At 39.4% G+C, this 24,644-nt stretch overlaps 1 protein-coding gene across 1 annotated transcript in view; it reads right to left on the bottom strand.

Moving 5' to 3' along the window:
- LOC139732843 (homeobox protein cut-like 1) overlaps positions 1-23,482 on the bottom strand; it is a 50,642-nt gene extending 27,160 nt beyond the window's left edge. Inside the window, exon 1 of the mRNA XM_071643683.1 lies at positions 23,365-23,482. Within this exon, the coding sequence (XP_071499784.1) occupies positions 23,365-23,430 (66 nt within the window). The 5' untranslated portion in view covers positions 23,431-23,482. The remainder of the gene's footprint in view (positions 1-23,364) is intronic.
- Positions 23,483-24,644: the final 1,162 nt, after the last annotated feature.

Below are 24,644 nucleotides of genomic sequence, written 5' to 3'. Positions count from 1 at the left end.
CATACAGCCCCGTTGCCAGAAACTTATTGTAATTAAACACAACTCCTCAAGTAAAATGCAATACAAGTCTCGGCAAATCCGATACGCTCAGTTATAGGAGGCCTTGCATTGGTTTTCAGTGTGCAAGAGCAATTAAAAAAAAAACTGTGTCTCTGGCGCATTGGGCCCAAAGATGAGAACTGAAGTTAAACTAGAAAAAGTACACATGTAAACAGTCTTAAAATGGTATCGTTATCATGGTATTCAACCAAAAAAGGGTCAAATTTCTAAGTCAAATGCAGGAAAACAAACAAACAAATGAATGCAATCATTTTTATGATGGGGCGAGGGCATGCCACCACCATACCCAAAACACAGCAAATCATGAAAACTTGACACACCTTGAGGACCATGAACGTTTTCCAACTTTCAACTTCATTTGACATTTGATCTTTTCTTCCACATATTAATGTAATAAAACTACAATGCATGGACACCGCCCCCTTCCCCACCCCCAACCTACATCAGTATACTGTATGATGCGCAGTGCACTTGCCACAAGGAATGTACATGTACCGGTACCAAAAGATTAAAATCATCTCGACGCTTGATTAGAATCCATTTGAATTCACTTATGACATGTAGCCCCCTCGCGTGACACAATGACTTTACCCTCACTTGCATCCCCAGAGATGCCTGAGTCATGCAGAGGTGCTTTCTAAATATCCTCCAGTGCCAGATTAGGAAGGCCAGGACATAAAATAACTTGATCCCGGCATTCAAGATTAATCCCATTATTAATAGGCAAAAATGCAACATTGCATTCTGTGTGTGCCCCACAAGAAAGGATGATGTACAGTTGTATATGTGACCCGCGTCAACGGTTTCAAGCAAAAGTCGCAAGAGCAAATTCCCTCCTAGGCGGGGTACAAAGATTTCGACCATTAGTTTTGAAGATTTTGGGTTTTTGCAGAAATTGAATCTTTGATGTTTTCTACATCTACACTAAATTTCATACCATAAGACTAAGTTTTTCCTGTCGAAAATGGAATTTTAAACACCCTTTGTTGGATCGCACTCGTCCGTTTTAATCTTCTTTCGAACGCCGCGCCAATATGCCCAGTGTTACTACGGCACGGCATCTCGCATGCGATTGGCCAGTGTGTCGCACATATCTACATAGTTCGGCTTTCGGAGATGGGTCTCACAGCGTGTCGGAAATGTTTTGTCCACACGTGCATGCTCCATTGTTGTTACGACAATAGATACCAGTATGCTCGCTTTGTGGTATGCTCTTCGTTTGCCTTTCTATCCAACCCGAGCCGTTGTTCGACAACGGAAGTGAAACAAAAAGTGAACAGCAACACTAGGCAGCACTAACTTCCAATGTGAAAACAGATACGATAGGGAACATGGTTTGAACGTATCAGAGTCGTAAATCGCCACACAAATCGTGCAACATGTGATCGGAAACTTAACTTGTCAATTGTGCTTGTAGTAAATATGACAGAAGGTTGACTCAAAAGACAGCACAGGAGAGAAAAGGAGCGGTCATACAATATTGTAAATGACCAATATTCAAATATACTGTACTAAATGCCAAAATTGCACCAAACTAAGTAAAGTCTTGTTTGTTTACTGCACACTGCAACACATGCACGGCTTTAAAAAAACCCACCAACAACAGGAAGCGTGACCCTTGCCATCATTCTGCCTTCGAAAGGGTCCCAAATGATTACAATTGACAAATCAACCGCAATGAAAACGTAATTTGTAAAGATGTGGATACAAATGCGTCACAATGGGAGCACTTTTTTATTCTAAAGAGAAATATAGACAATTACAGCAATGATTTCAGACAACTCCACCCATAATGGCAGTTGATAATGCAACACTGTCAATCTGCAGTGCCTCATTCTTAATGACTTAAAGCTATAGAAATGCACAACAGAACAATGATCCCTTCGTAGTTTTATCTCATAATTCACCATAAAATATGCTCGGTGTCAATTTCTTGCTGTTGTGACTATGGACAGATTTCAATGCATCAAATTCAGAGACGATTGAGATCCATAGTACGTAATTGCAGAGACAGTAATCAGTGCTACGGTGTGACAGCTTGTTTCACGCAGATGTGTATCAAATTCCTCTCCAAAGCAGCCGAGCGTCACATCGGTCAGACGCTCAGAAGCGGGTCTGATGAGGGGGAAGATGGACTACACGTGGGAGCTGCCAGTGTTTTTCCCCAGCCATCTCGAACAAGCCAAGCCAAGCCACGTCAAGACAAGCCGAGCCGAGCATCATGAGCAAAGGGTTGATTGATTACAGACCAGCAGGGCATCGGTCCCCTGATCTGGTCACATCATCTTCCTTCCCCCTCCATCTTCATTCAAGCCTTGTCTTCTCTTTAGCCTACTTCAAGGCCCTCATGCCATTTCATATCTACTGTAAGCCACAATAGTGACTACAGTGTACATCGAGCTAAAGCCCAGTGCACCAGTGTGAGAGCCTTTTGAGCTCTGTGAATGTGATTATTATTCATAAAATAAAAAAAAAAGATTGACCTGTGCACCACCATAACTGAATAATTCAGTAACATGGGGTCACTTTGACTAAAGAATTACTGGACTCATCCATACATGTAGGTCATCAGTGTGAAATGCATTGAAACTATGCAGCATTCACAAGCTCCTTTGAACAGTACTTTGATGATTGGTTGGTAGTGATTTATGCTCCCAAATCTTGGTACTGGGAGCAAACTTCAGCTATTCCAAGGAGCAGGCTAGATTTGGATGGGCCTCCAAAGGCTTTTTCATCCAGGGCTTCCCTCTTTTGTGGTGGCTTGACTCCACACACAACAACCCAAAGCTCACTCCTCTCGCAACTTCCACGGCCAGAGGGGCCTGTGACAAAGACTATGCCTGCCTGAGGAACGCCAATGATTAGTGGGCGTGGCAACAATGAGGGGTGGGCACGGCACTTTTCACGGACCCAATACCATAATGCATCCCCTCCTTCAACAATAACAATATCGGAGGCAAGTCTGGTCTTCTGCAGATGACCCTCATTTCTCTCTAGCCTTTAATGTTTCTCTTCCAGAAAAGGCCAGTCTGTCTTTGTTCTTCATACCAATGAATCATCTACAATTCATCTTGAGCACTTTATTGGCCTCATTACCCTCTCACTGGCATGAAACGTACAGTGTACATTTCTTGTTTTTTTTTTTTCCCACATCTTGTTGCGCGTTTGTGAATTCATATCAACAAGCACAGGGATGAATTCTTAATTGCTTGATTCCAAACAATAGTGCACCCTAATGACATCTACTGGTTGGGTTTCAGAATATACTTGCACATGTATATGCTTGCTCTTTCTCAAAATAAAGAAGTCTAAAAACAGTTGATTCTCTCCTCATTGTTATTAAATGTTTTGTTAAAGTTTTACTTCTTATATTTTCAATTTCTCCAGTTATTTTTGTTGTTGATATTAATGATGCAACAAACCAACAGAAACAAATGTGCAAACTAATTACTGCAATAAGTCTCCAAGAACCACTGTATGCCTATCATTTACATCGATGTAACATGCAGATCTTTACTCCAAAACACATGCACTGTTCAAAAAAAAAAAAAAAGCTTCATTTTTTAAGTACATATTGATGAGGCCACTGTCCAGATGGCATATTATGAATGGACAATTTTTTTACATAGATTTTTAAACTGATTCACCAACAATGTATAAAGGCACACATTATTATATCTCAAAGAGAGAGAAAGACAGAGACAAAAAAAAACCTAAACTGGAAAATTACCCAGTATTGCCATCTCTTTTTAAAAGCTGACACAAACACATTACAGGTACACTATCTGCATTAGCAAACGAAAATTTTGTGCAATCAAGAAAGCTTGATCAAATCCAGATATCCACTCAGAGTAATATAGTTCCTCTTTAATGGTGTTCAACGGAAACTTTGGTTCCTCTTTAATAAAAGCCAATCTGCTCATCAATTCATGCTGTCTTTTTATGTGACGCTGTCGGAGGAAAGATTCTCCATATCAAATCTCGTCTGCCATGGTTTTGTCCGCCTCATTGACTTCCAACCCCCCCCCCCCATACACACACAGACAGACAGACACACACTCACTACCCCAAGGCATATTTTATCTTCAGCTCTAGCCTCCCTCAAAAAAACGCTTTAATTGCACCATCCCAGTATCAGCACACGCACCCAACTGTTTCCCTAGAGAAGTCGTAAATTACAGGGTAGAGAGAGAGATAGTGACTGAGTACTAGTACTTGAGAGATAGAGGGAGAGAGGGAGAGAGAGAAAGGAGAGAAGGGAAAAAAAGACAGCTAGCAAAGAGGGAAGAAATTAGCGAAGGATAATAATTTGGCGAATCACTCCGCTGGCCAGCTCTGATCAATAATGTAGCGATACAGCTTAGTGAGCTGATAATAGGCTTCCTCGCCTCGAAGGCCCCATCTGTGCACGATATTGCGCGCCTTTCGCCGTTTCTTGGACCCATTATTCCGTGAATGTGTGCACTCCTCCGCTGCGCCTTCCACCGTGCTCCCACACGGACAAGCGTGCACCACACAGTTAATTTTTATGGCTAATTCCCTTCCAATGTGTATGACATTGAAACAATCGCAGGACATTGTACATAAGGTCTGTGTGCGCATCGAATCTGACATTAGCATCGCCCAATCTGTGAAGTGCAAGTGTACTATTAAAGCAGTACGTATTAAAAAGACGGACAACATGTGATGCAGAGAAAATTGATTGGCAACTGTACTTTCACATAATGTAATGAACGAAATTGGATTTCTTAAATACCATAGTTAAGATTTGACACCTCTTCTCATGTGGGTACATGCTGCTTGTCATAACATCTTGCCCTACTTCAAGTTCATGAGAATCATATTGCACCCAGCCTCTATACACATATTTTTACTCCCGAAGTATGTGATCATTATGCTATACTCTTGTGTTGCTGCTGTGTGTGCAATTTCACATTAATACATGCAATATTCAAGTTCAGTTCAGTAAAGAGTATGTTTACAAAACTACTGCAGAGTAAGATATTTTCATGACATGAAATTTATTGTGAATTGGAGCTGACGGCCTTTTCCCCGCAGTAAATTTTCATGAATGATCACTCGCATTTAAGGTATAGTGTGAACAAGAACTTTCGTGTGCAATTTGATTTCACAATTCTTGGCTCTTGAAAAATTTGTGAAATGTAAATGCACACAAACATTTCTGGTTTTACAGTAACCAGTACAGTTGCAGTAAAAGTTAAACATAAAAATCAGGCTTCAAGAAGAAAGAGCTGTGGAATCTCAAAGTTTCACATGTTTTCACAGGCCCTAACAGGAAGAGTCGATGATGTCTTCACTTCACAATTCTCCAACTGATTTGCACACAAAAATAAAATTAAAGTCAATGTTAAGTCACTTTAGCATTAGTTTTGCAACACCTTCCTCTATAAAAGTTGATGTTGTGAGGTTATCAGCAGACTATGAAGTGATGTGAAAGATGCAAACAATCTATTCTGTTTGCTTTCTGCAAGGATATCTACTGAAGATGTGGTATGTACAGGTCAACAAGACCCATGGGGTGTTGACATTACAATCTCCCTCCGATATGCCTTTAATGTGGTTAAGACTGCTTTTTAATAGCACCATTTATATGCTGAAATATACATATTCTAATTCCAGTACTTTCTTGATTCACATTGTACGTCAATTTGTCTGAAATCCCCGTCATTCTCTGCATCTGATTTGAATTTGTTGTTAAGAGCCTATTGAACTTGACTGTGGTAAGAACTGCACATGAATAAATGCAGACTATGACGAGATACATTTGAAGCTTGTTTACTACGTGTGAAGATCACAGGAACTCGAGATGGTCAATGCATAACAATTGACAAGGGCTAGCAGACACTATCCACAACCTTGGTTTTAGAAAACTTCATCTGTGAGAGGGCAGGTTTAAAGATTTTTTTTTATTGCTTTTATATGAAAGAACTTTCTTTATAGGGTATATTCTCTTTTGATAAGATGGGTATTTGGGGGTAATTGAAAACAGTGTGCTCAATATACGCGAACCAGAGCATGGACAATATGATAACCTGATCCAATTTGATACTTCAGATTGGACAATGCCCACAGACAAGAACCCATTTTCCATTTCTGAAGAGAGAAAAAAAAAATGCACTTGTAAACAAGAATATGCTGAAAATTGATTCCGTGTCCAATGAGACATTTTTCTATCTCAGAGCTTCAAATTGGATTTTTTTTTTTTCTGAAGGCCGCTCCCAAGAGGTTGCGTAGAGTCGTAATAAGGCAATGCAAGAAGAGCACTGGTGTAGGCTGCAAATCTACCGATTCTTATCGGCGTTTAGACCCTGAATTGCTACTGTGCTGCTGACGGCAGCTGCGGGGCACCGTTTCATCTACCTACACCCGTCTCTCGCTCTCCCCAGCACCCAAACCAAGGCGAATGAGCCCGCGAGCATCTTCATTTTTATAATCGAAGCTGGAGGGGGCTATAGATTTATGACTAGACTACGGCATGTGCGTGACTTTGGGGTGCCAGCAAAGGGATGGAGGTGTGCTACAAAATGGCAGGTCCTCCTGCCGCTGGGTGCAAGGGGTACATAATGGGAGGCAGCAGAGTTTGCACATGCCAACCTCCACATCGCCACAAGCTCACCACTGAGGGCGGGCTTTGGATTATAACTAATCTCCCTCCGAGAGATGGAAGATAACAAATTGCACAATTGCAAATAACAAACAACCCTGAAGGAATGGCTTCAGGGAAGAATTTCCTACAAACTACATGTAGGATTCGCACCCCAGTTTCCATTCACGCTCAAATGTGGAGATTATGAGGTAATTTTGCATGCCTTCAGCGCACTTTGGAACTGGATATTGAATTATCCACAATGGTATTTGGGTCAAAGACTCCACCCTACCCCATTTTTAGAGAGACATATCTCTTTACAAGAACCTCATACAACTACTGCAGTTTTGACATTCATTGAACAAGTTCTTCAGTTTAACGGTTTCTATAATGAACATAATATACATGTACAATGTACACAGCTGAAGTGAAAAAGATGAGATTAAACTTTGGTAGTCTTAAGTCTGCCATTTCCTGCTAGCAAGTTACTTCCTTTCTAACAAACTAAAGTACTGTAAAAACAAATATCAAAATGCCAGCAAAGTTCTTGTCTAGACTATAATGCACTGGATGCTAATGACAAGTCCGAAAATTTCATGCCGTGAAAAAGGCCATAGGCTCTAACATGCAAAATTTCCTGCCACAAATATTTCTTGCTTTTAATAAAGTTCACATAGGCCTATATATTGTACTTCTTTTTCTAGTGAAAACATCCAATCTCTTCCTTGCCCTCACCCCTCTTTCAAATGGCAGTCAAAGGTTTGCGATAGAAAGTATTTACTCTAATTACTGTAGGAAAGCTTTCTGTTCTCTTTTTCCTCTCAACTTTTTGAAGGGGGGGGGGCATGGGGTGAGGGGGGCTTCCTCGAGCATTAGAAATCAGCAGCGCAATCACAACACTTGTATGCAGTGTATTGTACAATTGTGTACACAGCATGCATGAACACTTTGTAGAAGGGGGACAAGAAGAAAAATACAGAGCAGCAATTCCCTCAGTTATTTCTGGAAGTTCAGCCCTTACCTGCAAACAATAAAAAAAGGCAGCCAACCTCTCTGGGCCAGGCACATGAGGCGATAGATTGATTGGGCAGGAACAGGGACTGTATTACTGGAAGGAACTGGGTGTCAATTGACAAGTTTGGTGCACAAAGGGAACAGAGAAAGGGGGGGGGGAGAGTAGGGAAGAAAAAGGGGAGAGGGGAAAAGACGGGGATCCAGAGAGAGAGGGCTGAGAGCGTTGGCTCAACTCAATCGACAACAGGATGATGAATCACGCTGAAAATCAATCAATCATCAAAATTAGATTGTCTGACGAAAAAACAACAAAGTAAAGGAACAGGGTCCATGGAATTTAATCCCTGCTCTGAGCACAATTTGAAGTGATGTGGTCCTCCTAATACTCAAGGGGGGGGGAAACTAGAAGAATGAAGGAGGGTTTTACAAGAGAAAGGATAGGGTTAAAACCTTGTCGCAGGTTTTAGGGCAAGTCTATTTGGGAACGGGAATTCACAGAGGAAAGACTTTTGAGCCCTTCCTTGTGAGAATTGAGATAAAACCGAGCGTTATGAGGTGATGAATTTGATCGAGGTGGCACCCCTCCATGCCAGAGTGGTGCAGTCTAATGATCTAATCCATACAAGATACGCAATCGGCCATCCATTAGCAATCTACCTCCGATGCAAACGACCAGGGGAGTACACGCGCGCGATCTATAATATCCATCCCGTCCCCGATCATTATTAGATTCCCCGCGCCGAAGACCGGCCGTGTTTTCCCTGGGCCGAGGCAATCAATAGCGTTCCCATCTATCAGGCAGCGTTCAATAAACCAGCTGTGGTGGCGGCTGCCGGGGAATCAATGCCCTGGTCCGGCAGCGCGGGGGCACCGCAGGGACCCGGGGGCTGGTGTGGCGGCGGGCATTGATCTATCCAATCAATGGAATCAATGCCAAAGCGGGCCTGCCGTTCGCTGATAATTGGGTAGAATCAATTGAAAGGGGTATGCAGACGGAGGAAGGAAGAGAGAGGGGGAAAGAGATGGAGAGAGACAGAGAGACAGACCTACAGACAGTCAAACAGAAAGAGAGAGAGAGTGGCATAAACTCCACACACAAAGAAGACTGGTAATAGTAACGAGCCTTAGGTACTGCATTCTCTTTCATATATTGCTACTTGTAAGACATGTTCTTCTTCCAGGTTTGCAGCTGTTACTTAGTTGGATTCATTTCCTGTTCAATCTCATCCAGGAACTTCATGTTCCCTTTGAAAAAAAAAAAGAAAAAAAAAGAGTGAAATACATTACACAAAGAACAAGTTCAGCACAGTAGAGACATTCTCATGAACAATTTCAGAAAAATACATCCTTCCATTTTGTAGAATACAAATTGGAAAATTCTCCTTGATGTCACCTTGGAGTTCAATGAGCCATTTAGTCATTGTGGGCAAATCCATTCGTACTGGTAACAAATCCAGCACACAATGTAGAAAGAGTCAAACTGTACTTTATAATCATTGTTAATATTTGCCTTGGCATGAACACACAACATGTCCGTACACATGCATGCACACATCCTGTACAGTGCTGCTTGTACACCTGTACCTTGTTTTCCGAAACACCATCGAACGGTATTAGGCGAAGCTCTTTGGGATAGATAACTCTTTCCTGTGTCTGCATCACTGTACACAATACCGGTACAGTGAATGTAAGGTTGGCTTTACATTGCTTTGTAATTTGTATTCTACTGCATATACAATGTAATAATACAGAAGTACTGTACCTACAAGTATGAGGCCTATCCGGATAGTGTCTGTGTAAATACACGACATACAGCACATGCATGAAAGTAAGGATCATATTTCCAACACTCCAAGTTACTCCAGGGCCAGTGCATATAACAGGCAATTTATACTGAAAAAGAGAGAGAGAAAAAAAAAAAGAAAATTCCTGTATCCTAAAGCCTAGATATAACAATAAAATGGTGGCCAGTTGTAGAATGCACAGGTCTGCCTCTTAATGCTCAAGTTTGAGTGAACAATGTTGTATCCCCAGAAATGAAGATTTCTGTTATTTTCTACAATGAACAATGGTGATGTCACATCTTGAGAGAGAGAGAAAAAAATAATGCATTCATTGAGATAATTGCTGTAGGGTCAACTTCAGAGCTAATTTTTTGTGTCACTTTTTGGTATTAAAACAAAATTTGTTTTCTGTGTACATGCCATTATGTGACACACCCGTGTCTGTTTGGCTTGTCTTCAGACCACTGAACATGATACAATCATGTTGTTTTCTATTTTTTATACTTTGACACATACAAATGATTGAAGAACATGTATACTTCTTCATCAATGCATGATCAATCATTCAGAACAATTCATAATTGCAATTTTTTTCCTCAAAATACCCTAGAAATAGTTCATTATCACATATTTTTCATCTGGCTTTAATCCAAAGATCCTCGTGACGATGTGTATCCGATAGACATGTCTCGGGCCAGAGCATTAACAGACCACTTTTGCGGCAGAAAAATCGGCGGAGATGCTCTCGCATTACGCTGCTATTCGTGAGTCAATAGAATTGATCATCAGGAGCACAATATCCCTCTAATGGAAGAGGAAAACCTCCGGCCCGCGGTACAACAACACAGCTTGCACGATTGATTACGGAAGATAGCCATGACTTCCCAAGCATGAAACCTGCGCCACAATCCCAGAAATTTATGTATCCATCAGTTCTATTGGGAGCACGCCATGCGTAGAAGAGTGCGCGTCAACAACAGGCCCATTACAAAGGTCACACCAGTTGAAGTCATTCTCATTAAATCACTTCCAATTTCTCTCTTATAGGTCTTAATATAAGAAAAAAAAGGAGAAGAAAGAGGGAAAAAACAACAAAATAAACACAAATGACAAAGTTACACTTAAGCACTGCAGGATTGCACCTACAAATTAAATGCCGGGATCTCTATTGTTAGCAATCGACAAATGGATTGTTTACAATCACCCCTGCACGTCGGGGCGAGATACTTCAGATAAACTGTGCTCAAATTCTTGAGTCTTCCGGTATCTATTCAATTCTCTCCATTTCCTGTCAGTATTACTGGTAATTTTCTTGTTATTTGACGACAGGAAATTCAGGAAACTGATTATTATCATGACTAGTTGGGGTTTTTTTCCCCCTACCCTCTTCATATTCATTGCCATTACAGCCATTAAAAACCTCACAAAGCAGGCAGTGGATATAACATAACCCAGGTTCAATACTTTGGGGAGTTCTTGGGTTACAGACGACGGATGAGAGTTGTAATTTCGTGGATTAGTAATATTTCATCATTCGCTGACACAATGCACTGACATTGATCACAGATAGACAGCATACGCTGCGCTGCCTGTGTTGTACACAGGAGGCATACAATTGTACACTTTGGCCACTGCATGTGGTTACAAAGAGTGATTTAAAGCAACATTGTGTTCAGTTTTAAATGTATATAATCACGTTAAAACTCACTTTTAGAGTTCATTTTCAGATAGAGAGACAATTGTCATTTGTATACATTGTACCTTTCACTGACAAAACAACCTCCATGTACAAATGTACATTCTTACAAGGAGAAACTTCAAATTGATACTTGATCAGTCTGGTTACTTAGGATGTCTGTGCCGATACTATTCTTATGTGCACATCAGGGATATCTGGTACCTAACCAACCAACAAAGACAAGTATGATTTAAGGACATCAAATATTCAACTAATATCTACCTTTACAGAATACTCACAATTACCGGTATCACCATTATCACGCTTTGGGGGGGGGGGGGGGGGGGGGTGTGACATTTGTGACTATTAACTTCAAAAAATGGACTCATCTCATCATTTGCAGATTTTCCCCCAACAAAATTTACTTTCATACTGCTGGCAAAATGCTCTCTCCATATTTGATGCTGTGAAGCATGTAATGAAGAATATCAATGCTTTCTGAGAAGGGCAAAATATAGACAATTAAACCAAATAGATTGAAACTCCCTGCAGCGGGGTTCAATCACGAGAGAAATCAGACGGCGAGGGACGAATGAAATTCTCTCGTACTCTACATTTTCCAAAGCTGAACAAGCACACGGCCAAAACAACTTTTACCCCTTCACTCTGTGTCAATATCTTTTCTTCTCACAACATTTTTCACTCCATCTCTCTCCCTCTCTTTCTCTCGGCATATCAATCTCTCCCTCCTTATTGCCACCTTCTGCCTTTTTTATATTCCTCTCTCTCTCTCCCCTTCCTCTTTTTTTAACAGCAACAATATTTACAGCATTGATTTCTCTGGCCGTGATTAGAGAGCTCGGGGAAAGGAATTCCCGCTTTTCAATGCAGCAGCGCCACAAGCGCTGCACGGTCGCCTGACAAAACAAGTAATTCAATAGTATCGAAAGCTTTTACCAATAAGACAAATCATACCATGGAATTCGCCTGTGTCTCCCCGCCCCCCTCTCTCACCGGCACGGAAGTTTGGAAGGCCGTGCCCACTCACACGTCCGATTTTTAATGGTGCCAAAAAACAGGCCGTGCCGTACTGTAATCCTGTAAATGAAGTCAGCCCCTGCACTACGTATCAGCTGCTAGATGAATAATGATGAACAATTAAGAGCTATAAAGCAATCCTTGCAATTTCACAATCTTGTTCTCCAGGGCATTTGAAATCATACGCATAGATTTGGCAAATATTTGTCTGTTGTGATTTTATGTACACAAGGAGTCAAGTTCCTTCATAACTGTGTTACTCAGTCATTTCTATAGTAATTACAACAGCAATCCAGTTTGACCTACATTGCATAACTAAGTTGAAGAAACGCTATAAAAAAATCAACTGTTACCTTTGGATTAGGACCGGGTATGTATTCTCACACAAACCATGGGAGCGCTTACAAAATGCTACCTCAAAAACCAGGAAAACAAGAGCTTTGCATTTGATCACTGTGCATTAGGCTGGTTTTACAAACAAGCTGGCCTGAGCATTGCCTAACTTTGCAATCAACAAACTGCGACTGCAAGTGCAATAATGTCCCTGGCACCCTCAAAGGTACTAAGGAGGCATGAAAATTTATCAAGTTAGGCCTAGGGAGTTGCTCATTAATGAGGATGGGAAGGCAGGTACATGTGATATATTTCTGAATTGAATAAACAAAGCCTTTTTACACCACCACAGTTCATCTTTTTTTTCTTCTTCTTTTCTGGGGAATTAAGGTTTACAAATTCCTGAGCTCAACAAATCATCTGTCTGGCACAGCTAATATTTTTCTGACTGATACCAAACAGTCAAATATTGCATAAATGATAAGAAATACATCCATGGGCATAAATGACACAAGAACTGAAACACCAATGAAACTGGGAAATAGTGAATCATTTCCAGTACAGCAGGCCTGTCTGTCAACAATTTACTATCAAGGGTATAAACAAGAAATGTAAAAACAGTTTAAAAAAATGAAAAAAAAAAAACTTTTCAAATGTGGTGAGATGGAGTATTTCATATCTATGGTGTACCACATCGTGTAAAGCGAAACGGAAGATCTCTGCAGGCTAGGGCAGGCAGACAACGCCACTGCGCAAGCCACACGATTCCTAGATGCTCTGGGACCCTGAAGGCAAATTGACAAAACACTTAGGAAGCATCCTGCTTGTAGAGCGAAAATTGGAATTTTCCTCTGCGCAGCACGTCATGCCAAGTCCGAGAAGTCGAGGTCGAACCCCCGAACGGTCTCCATCACTCACTACGGATACGATAAGGGCATGAAATATTGCACAAGTCTGAAAGGCTATCACACATGCACCTCCATAGCCATCTCTTCTTGCTTTCCTTATTTTCTTGTTTATAGTCTTTATTTCTATCAGTCATACTGACTGTAGTGTTGTGTCTTTGCTTAACTGTCTTATTTTTCTTTAAAGAATCTGGGTCAATACACGTGCACAGCTTGGCGATCGATTGCTGCCCAACAGCCATCAGAATCGTTGTTCCAACTTGACCAATCTGGATGGATTATCCGAGCATTGCAATTGATTGCTATAAATAGGCAACTGATTTCAGAGTTTAATGTTACTGCTGGTCACAGAAATACCGGGGTTCCTGTCCTTCTTTTCATGATCTCTCTCTTTCTCTGTCTGTCTGTCTGTCTGACTGACTGACTGTCTGTCTGTCTGTCTGTCTGTCTGTCTGTCTGTCTGTCTGTCTGTCTGTCTGTCTGTCTGTCTGTCTGTCTGTCTGTCTGTCTGTCTGTCTGTCTGTCTGTCTGTCTTTCTCTCTGCCTTATTTACCCATCTCCTTGAACCCTTCTCTACTATGACACACAGAATATATAATCTGCATCCTTACTATTAAAAGCTATATAAAGAAATTAAAGGTCCTGTTTACCTTTGGGAGCCGTGATTTAAAAATTTTTCAAGATATCACATTTGATGCATAGATGTGTAGGTCTGTTGTATGACAAAACATCCTACCATATAAAATTTTTGCAATAAAGTCTAAAATGTCCTGAGATATTGGTATTTTTCTCAATAAACCATAATTGTAGACGGTTTAGTCTGGAAACATTGTTATTATATTATTGTTCACATTTTGTGTATTTAGTAATTCACTTAACATTGATACAATTTCAAATTTTTACAGTGGTTGTTTCTATCCCTAACTCACATTTTAGAACTATTTTATTGAAAAGCACTAATGCTGGGTTTTTGTTTCTTCTGCAAATGGTGAATTATGCCTTTAAGCAGGTAAACATTGATGCACACAGCGTGCAACGCTACATCTCCTGATACATGTAGTATCCGTCCAATGGTCAACTGTTCCAACTCCAATACCATGTGGTGGTTCTGCAAGCTATAACCAACTCTCCTGGCCCATTTTGAGGTGAGGTGTATATCATAAACCAACACATTCACCACATTTAGCCTACAACTTGTCAACTACAATCGTATATTGCAGCAATATGGTACCACATGACCCGGTATAACACCAAAAATGATGAAGTAGAGATGTACACTGTGTACATGAGTCTGTATCAGCACACTGCTTTTCTACTTTCAAAGAAATGCTTCACAGTATATGTTTTCATGTCAGCAGATACAACACGTAACATATCATACTTTCCACACAAAAAAAGTACCCTCTACCCAATGACAATATCTTCCAATGCTGCTGCAGCATCGTAAAGAGCCATACACAGGCTGCATTTGATGGTTTTCATATTCAAAAGAAAATACACTTATAATTGATTGCACTCTCAAGTGTGAGAGGCACTGTCCTGCTCACATTAAATAGCAAACTACATTGTACAAACTTAATAAAACTATGCCCTCATTACCATTTAAGCATACCAATGTCTCACGTTGTCATAACATATGTCAAGGAATACTAATTAACTCATGGGAAAATTTCACAAATGTAAAATTGACCATTAGCCCACAACTTGCCCAGAAATTACCGCCGATATAACAAGTTAATTACCTGTCAGACTAGATTCATGCATGTGGGTTTGATGACATTTTGTCAACACTTTTGTAATGATAGGAGAAATAATCCCCGAAAGAGAGTCGTGAGTGGAATGCTGGCAGTGAAACAAATGCTGGGGCTTGGGGGGGGGGGGGGGGGGGGGGGAGGATAGTTGAGGTAGTAAGGGGAGTCATAGCCATTTACATGTCAAAGAGTTAGTCAACATTGTATACAGGTGCATGTAAAGGTGCAACATACAAACTTGCAACTTGGTTGTCTTGGTTCTTTCACCCAGCTGGGCATCTGTTCACTACCGGGTATTTTACCTGATATGATACCAACTTCACATTTTCTGGGCATGTGTACATCTTCCTCATCTCATCATGATGACGTACCTGTTCCTTCACTTTTAACAACAAAATATTGTAAAAAAGAAAAACCTTCATTGAATATTTTCCTTCTTCATGTGACCAATGCTGAAGTCTTGAAGAGTCCATTCATGTAGGATGTCTTCTAGATGATGAGTGGCAGAGGGGAGAACATACAGAAAGATCCTTACTGGAGGTATCAACATGCTTGTGAGAGTTCACTGAAGTTCCAAGATGAGGTTAAGGAACTTCTGACCTCTCCACCCCCCCCCCCCAAAAAAAAATGACATTATCTGTCCACTGCTCCGTCATATTTGACCTCTGTACCGATTCAATCTGACGGATTTGTTTCTCATGCAATCATATCAATCTGGGCGAAAAGTCTAGAAGGATATGTACAACATGCTGGGGGACAGTTGGATGATATGATGGTTCTTTAATACCTCGCCCTCTTTTTTTGGCAACATTATAAACAGTTCTAAGTTTTTGAAAGTATAATGCAATTCTAGGAGTGGTAGAAATAGTGTGTGTGGTGCTATACAATTAATAAGTCCTCTCCTCATTCATGCCATATCATAGAACAGGATTTCTCACATGATGCCATTATAAGGGTACCATGACTGAAATGTTTAATACATTTTATAAAAATGATTTCTGGTCTGAAATTTTGGCTTGGATGAGTACATGTACTGTACATACTGTTACCAAAAGGCATGGTACAGGCAGTATGACAAGCTTTAAACTTTTCCTCTTTGCTATCTTAAAGATCTTACAATCGGTACACCATATATCATTGGCTATACATATGTAACAAGGCAGAGCAATTTTATGTTTAAATGTTGGACCTTAAACTAAATGAGGCAGTTAGTTTGTGAGTATTCAAAAGCAATGAAGCATCTATTTCTACTAGAGACATCTACAAGGTTGTGGGAAGAAAGATTTTTGCCTAATACCGGATAACCAATTACACTCTTCAGATTTGTGCATTCAGCAGCAAACACACAATATCTTTTTTCCCCCTCTTTTCTGCTTTGCTCGGTTCCCACTCACCCCCCCCCCCCCTTCATCACAGCCACACCCACAGAAGGTTTAATAATTCATCTTGCAAGCGGCTCAATGTAATGATCCAGCCAGAGCGGTTTCCAGTTGATCGGCATCGGGTCAATCTTCACGCTGCATTGGTGCTGTGAAAATGATAATAGGCCGGCACTGCCCGATGCTCGCAAAGGGTCATTCCGAACACAAGGCAGATCCTTCTCTCGTCCATCTCACCATCAAATCGCATCGCCACACACGGCAGACATTTGAAAGAGAACTATCGGTCAAGATCTCTTTATGATTTTGCACTCGCTCAATCTTTAGATGGTTTATTCATGCATGAACAATACATGGTGTAAGAGCCATTTGCGGGCAATTAGTCGTCATTTTTTCCTGTACAGCTAGAGTAAAGGAGACTGCCGGCAGTAACTCCTATTGCTTGGTTCCTTCATGATATTTGAAATCACTTTACCTCCTCAAATACATTTAATACCATTAATAGCTTCTTTGACAGAATGAGATGAAGCGTGAAAAATGAACATAAAAATGGCTGTGTACAACAGTTAAAAATTTGTGCTGATTTTTGTCATTAAAAAAAAAGGGAAAGTACAGTATATGTTGCAATCCCCCCCCCCTCCACTTTTGGTTTAAAAAAAAAAAAAGGAGTAATCAATGCAACTGATCTAGAACAGAGCAAAGTACCCTGATCAAACATCAATACATTCACTGATCCAGCACATGGGGCCAACATGAGTTATCTCAACATCTGTCATATTTACCCACTAAATTACAAATACTTAACTAATCCAGCACTGCAGAGAAAATTAGAAATGGCAACCTGAGTGACCTCATGCTAGATTTTTCCTTTAAACATGTGATGTTGTTGTTGTTTGAGACATATAATCCATATTTTTTCACAAATTGCTACATATATACAGTCGTAATATCAGATTCTCTTTTTTTTAATGAACGAACACGTGTTCAGCAATACTCTATGCTCGTAGTTGGACAGTACAGTGTGTGTGACCCAAGGATCTTTGATTTAAATAGACATTCAGGAACAAGCCACCCAGCAAAAGAATGTGTGACGGCCACCATTCAACCCATCATGTTCGTACTTTGTTGACAAATCTCTGTGCACCCATAACTTGAGAGTGACGATGCCTTGTGAGGCATCACATTGTAGGCCTACAATGTACCTATTCATTTGATCACAATCACACAGAGAACGAAGTATTAAAAAAAAAGGGTACGGTTACACTTTGAAGAATGCTTGATGATCATTTGTGAGAGAGAATATTCCTTTTTCTACAAACATGACATGTACATTTATGTACTTAATAATGCATGTTTTTCAATGACAAAAAAAAAAACTAGTTTAGCTCCATAATTTAATAGTTTTATGTCAACTTGGAGATTAGATGGGGCTTGTATTTTTAACATAATGGGGGGAAAGGGAAATCATATTAATACTGAGAACTAATAATTCATACAGCATGTTATAATGCAGCATTTCAGTTTCATATTGTAAGCAAATTTTTAGAAAGAAAGCTTTGCTCATACATGTAATTCAATATTCTATACTAATAAGAACTGTAAAATGATTTCACAAACATTATAACCTTAGCATGAGTGTCAGACATGAATGAAGTGAATACAATTTTGCTAACAAATTGAATGCACTCCACACTATTTGCTTTAAAAAATGCATTTTACTTTTCTGATCAGCATACCAATAGTTTCAGGGTACATGCTTGTTAGCAGAACTTTGGACTTTTTCTTGGAGAGTTTCTGCTGGTTCCCATGATCCAGAATAGTAAATGGGAATCAATATGGGCATGTGGGTGCATGTTTAGTATGGACATCTCTATCATGAGAATACAACAGTGCAATGTGACATTGCACATTTCTCCCAAACATGATACAGTTTCTCTCCCTGTAGAGTGCTGACAGAAACATCATACAATGTGCAACTGCGGCTTTGAGTATCATGTGAAATTGATTTTGACTTCGAAGGTTTACAATGAAGGGTGGAGACTGTATACTTACAGTAATGTGGTCAGGAACTATTTGGCCTCACTATAGTGTTCAGTACAGTACTTGTCGTGTCTGAGATATACTTCTCACAATATTCATTTTGTATATCATGATCTATACAAATTGCACTGTTAACAACATCAGGAGCTACAAATGCACAAGTACAACATGTTAACATTTGGGAACATCACATCTAACAATCAAATCAATCATCCACAAACAAAGAAGGCATGCAAGCATGTCTATTTCCACTCAAGAAGTACACATTCAATATCTCCCTGTTTAAAGATTAGGATCTCACATTCATGAGAGTCATTCCACGTCTAATGCATGTTATGATGTGCAATATCTGATGACTGCACGTAATACCCAGGCTGTAAAAAAAAAAAGAATGCGTTGATGTCACGCCGAGATATCAATCAGGGCACACATACAAGAACCAGATATCATCAGTCGCGGAGCTGTTCCCTTCAGTGATCATCACTGATGGAAACCAATCACTGCTTATAAATGCTCTGTGATATCAACATGAAACTATTCCAGACAAACACTTTGACATGGAGGACTAAACCTGAATTTTCATTGCCGGAGCAAACATTCATGAGCCACATTTTCAGACAATGACTCAAGACGACATCGAGAGCAAAGAGACTTAAAATGATCATCTCATCTGCCATTAGATCAGACAAAATGACTGCGTCACCTGCTATAAAAGGCAAAACAGGTCAAGCAAAGAAATACCCTCACGATCATTTTTTTTTCTTCAAGGAAAATTGTTTATTATGCATTTTTGCTGATTTAAACGGATGTTCCAACAATCTAATCAGTGTGGTAAAAGCCCTGCAAAAAAAAAAAAAGTGATATAATCATAATTGTTCATGAAAGTATCTTCATTCAGTGCTGAATATTAAAGACCTGTCAAAGGCTTCAATTGTAAACTGCTGGATCTTTGGTAGCAAATTATCTGCACGTTGTCACAGCTCAAAATATTTTTTTTCAAACAATGTTTTTTATGTATAGTATGACAGGTCAACAGTTATATTTTTACAAACTGTATTTTGATATTCCAATGTCCCATCAAAATCAATAGTGAGCATGCACAATACTATCAGTGAGAAATATTATAAATTCTAGTTAGACCAAGTGGTATTGCATTATCTAGTATTATCATGTAGTGTATGACTTCTAGAGCTACACTTCTAGTGGTTGAAAACTATTTGATGCAAAAACATTTGATCTCTGTTTTTGAGATTCTACTCTGAGAAAGTTACAGAAATATCAAATTTTCAAATGTCACAAAAAAATCAGTTTTAGTTGATGATTTACAAGCAATTTTCAAACTCCTTTCCCACAATATGGAAGGCGGCACTGCTGGATTGTTGGAACACAACAAATATTTGATGCAAAAGCCACAAGTCTTTCTTCTTGATTTCATGTTCAGACAGGAAATCATGTAGAGATCTTTTTGCAAAGATAATACATTGTATGTGGGACAAAAGAGTCTTATGAAGCCCCGACATCATCTCATCCAATATTTATTGTTTGCTACTGATATCGCTACATTGTGAAAACATAAAACCTTACAACAATCCATTCATGACTTTATTTTAGGCTCGAGTTGGATAAAACACCCGCCATTTTTCATGTTCTTTTGATCCACAGATCATAGGAAACTTTAATGCCACATGGAATTGCACTTTAAAGGTCCTGTTTACCTTTAGGAGTAGTGATTTAAAAAATGTTAAAGATATCCCAATTAATGCATGTGTAGGTCAGTGGTATCACAAAACATCCTATCATACAACATTTTCGCAATAAAGCCTAAAATATAAGGAGATATCACCATTTTTCTCAATAAACCGTAACTGTAGACAGTTTAGTCTGGAAACATTTTTATTATATTAAACTACTGTTCATATTTTGTTTATATTTAACAATATCTAACATCGATTAATATTATAGTTCAAATTTTTACATGGTTGTTTCTATCCCTAACTCACATTTTAGAACTATTTTGAAGCACTAATGCTGGATTTTTGTTTTATCTGCAAATGAAAAATTATGACTTTAATACATTGAAACCTAAAGCAGGGAATCATTCTCTGCGGACTGACCACTGATGATCCTGTGCTAACTACTATGATCTGCACTGGCTTCAGCATACTGTATGCTCAAATTATAAATTAGTAATTCCTACCATTGGCTAATGCTCTCAATACCAAAAGAACAATGCTCCATTAAATTACCCCCCCCCCCCCCAAAAAAAAAAAAACAACAACAACAACAAACAAACAAACAAACAGACAAACAAACAAACAAACAAAACAAAACAAAACAAAACAAAACAAAACAAAACAAAATGTACATTTTGTACATCTATCCCATAGCACAGGATTGCAAGTTGCATATCGATTATGTGATGTGTAACTAGCCTCAAGGATCATTCATGCTCTTTCAATCTATAATTCAACTTGCTTTTACGGGAAAAACAAAGTAGAAGCCTGGCATCAATGGTGTTGTACTTGTGACAGATAAGGGAGGTAGAAATAAACAATTCCTCATCATATAAGTTTAATTTGTTATCATGCAAGCTGCAAACTGATCAGTGGGTCCTCAAGACTTCAAAACTTTAACAACCACAACACGACTTGCTGTTAGTACTGTGTATTACCACAACAGTATCAAACATAGTACAATGGATCACATAGATCAATAGCATGAATCAAAAAGAATGAGGGCCGACATGTACATCACTCTATTAATTCTGAATATTCTTAGTTAAACAATGGTGCACTGACCATAAGGCAGGGCATATTGGTACTCACAGGTACAGATAAACATCATTTGATAATTTTCATTTCAGTTTTTCACAATTGTAGCAGATATTGAGCTTAGTGAAACCCTACCATATAGGCCAATTTGAATTATTTACAAATGTAGGTTTCTTTGCTGTGATCAGTCTAAAATGTATATTTTTGTTTGTTTGTTTAGCTTTTTTTTTTGGGGGGGGGGGGCTTTTGGTAAGTGCCATTTATGCAATTGCACTGCTCTGGTTGTCTTAGAGTTTATTGAAATATTGTACCTTATAAAACAAATTCGACCCCATCAAGGTGACATCACAAAACAGTGCCTGGCCTACTGTATTATATGATGACTGGCGGGGGAGGGAACATATCAAATGTTCCACCCGAAGGGTTTGAAATGCTATTGAGGGAGGTTATAAGTCCCGAGACGAAGTCAAGGGACGTATAGCCTCCCGAAATAGCATTTCAAAACCTGAGGGTGGAACGCTTGGTATATGTTCCCGACAACAAAAGTCATCATCTGTTACATTATATGGGTTAGTCAAATCTGCTCTTTTACATTGTATGAAATAGGCAAATTTACCCTATCCATTGCGTGAAAAATATGATCGTTCAATCGTTTGGTATCGTTTGTTATTTGTTACATGATTTTTTCCCCATGGGAGAACATTACAAAAATGTTCTGCCCATGGGCGAACATAACCAATGTGCCTCCATCACGTGACTGTGTTTCGCCAATCACTAACCGGTATTTGACTAACCCATTTGATATATAGTAACAAGGTACCTTAAAATACTAGACAAGCAAAGTTCCATTGACACCCAAGCTATGCTGCCATTGCACTGGACACTATTTGACACAAAAACCTATGTGGGCCATGACGATCTAACATAGCTATTTGTATTGAAAACATGACTATTAACCTAACAGTGTGTACATCGTATGCAGAGTTGCCAACTTTTGTAAATGCCTTTCAGTACTTTGATGGCTGAAAATCAGTAATTTGCACCCATTTTTCAGTGAAAAATCAGTAATCCTTAAAAGTGTAATAGAATATATCACAGTCAATGATTTCTAAAATCAGTAATTTGCTTGGGTAACCTTCAGTATTCTTCTCCCATTTCAGTAAAAATTACTGAAAATCAGTACTAAATTGGCAGCTTTGCATATATGCCAATGGCGGAATAGATAGAGATTCTACAGTGTAGCTTGTATATCATTATTGCCCATTATTTCACTGGGTTGCGTCAAATCAACACACAGAACATACTGCATTACTTATAGAAACTTGCCTTGAGTGAAAATAATACAGCACCATATATCAATAGCATTGGCCATTAGCAAACCCCCTGAGGTAGTAAACTACTTAGACAACAAAACAAAGATTTAAACATGTTCACAAATTCTACTAAACAAATCAGTAGAATACTAGTAGCTAGTAACACTTGAAGGAACCTTGGCCTTGTACAAACGCGAGTCAACATGGTCAAGAAACCAGCCTCTCAAAGTTGTGTGCTCTGAGTCTGAGCACGTCTCTCTGTACAAGAAATAACTAGTGGATCGTTCCATTTTACAGTGAGTTTTTTGGCACATCTAAAGCCTGTTTCCAGCGCGGTTGCGTTCGAAGAACACAACGTCGCCAAAACATTGTTGTGAACTCACACTATCAAGAGAAGGCAAACAACAGACCCATTCATTCAGCGACATTCCACGAGAACACCAAAACACACTTCGTACACACAGCACCGCGCGCGCTGCTCGCCTATCTAGGCCAGCCGCTGCATGCATCCGTTGAGTGTGGCGCAAGCATATTGAACAGATAGCGATTCGGATCAATTTCTGATAAATTTGTCGATTTTCCACGCGCGAAATCAAAGCTTATAAACTTCGCAAAAGACGTATAAACTAGTCTAAACTGACCGCAATGCTGTATAATTATGTACTATACAATGAGAATAACCAGTAATTACCTGAAGCTGCGATAAGTTGAAATCTTTCCAATATTGGAACATTGACGCGACATTTGTCGCGGCCATGTTGATCGATCTCGGACAAAGGAACGAACTCTCTCCGGCCGTGTGTGGTTCAATGCATTATGCGCAGGTTGAAGCCATTTGGCGCATGCACTGTCATCTACCACGTACTTACATTCGACAAAACACGAGAGGTGTGGTGTGTCGAAGACTCGTCCATTATGCTTGAGGGGTTCATGGTTACAAACTTTAGTATCTAAAATGAGATGCAAGCTATCAAAATCAAATATTGGCTTTTCACTTACAAATTGAAAATTTATCAATACAGAGAGTAAAGATCAATGAGGATATTATCCCCGTAATATCTTGTAATTTACAAAATGAATGTACCTACCCCCGGGAACTATTGGAAATACCCGATGAAAATATTATCATCAGCGATGTCATCAATCAACAAAACGTGGTTTTGTCATTGTCAAAATCGGTGGAGATCGCGACGTTTGTAACGCCAGAGCCAGAGAGAGAGTACTAGTATTCTTTATCTCCAAAGTATCACTGGAATACGACCTCGTACACGCAACATCTGCATGTCGTATTTCATGCGTTGTCACATGAAACTGTCGTTGTCTATGTTGCTAGTTATTTGAAAGCAGTATCGTATTTAGTTTGTGTGCTTTGTAGGTATTTTACATCGATAAGAAACATGGAAATATATATGCAAAATATAATGTACATGCACATATTATATTTACCCGAGTGTCAGACCTAAAGATAGAATATGATGTACTAGTAACAAGGAGCAGTAGAACCTAGTATACGTGCAATGATTTACAGGGAGTGGGAACAAATATAAATTTTGTGCATTGATCGAGTGAACACAACAATAGTACCAGTAGTCGAACACCCTCCGTGAAGTTTGAGAAAAGTGAGACAATCCGTTTGAAAGTTATGAATTTTTAAAGTATACTTGTTGCCGCCATCTCTGGATGAGACTACAATTAAGGCCATGGAATCACGGTATGACGTACAACGATGTAAATATAAAGAATTCCACAAAATTTTGTGTTTTTTAACGAAATATACACAGTTCTTCGACAAGACGTGCCGACAGTTCTTTCATTCTGCTAGAAAAATGAAAACATACTTTATGTTGAATTCTCCTTGATACATTATAATCATAAAACCCTTGACTTAACTCTTTCAGAAATCAGGAGGGATATCATAAGTAACGAGTTTGGGGAATGTGTAGGGCCTACTTAACTTATCGTGCATAATCT

This window comes from Diadema antillarum, unplaced genomic scaffold (assembly GCF_040938485.1).
Source record: "Diadema antillarum isolate AM-2024a unplaced genomic scaffold, OU_Dant_1.0 seq00000454_RagTag, whole genome shotgun sequence".
Classification (NCBI taxonomy): domain Eukaryota; kingdom Metazoa; phylum Echinodermata; class Echinoidea; order Diadematoida; family Diadematidae; genus Diadema; species Diadema antillarum.
The sequence above is the reverse complement of the archived record's forward strand: the minus strand, read 5'-3'. Positions and strand labels throughout refer to the sequence as shown.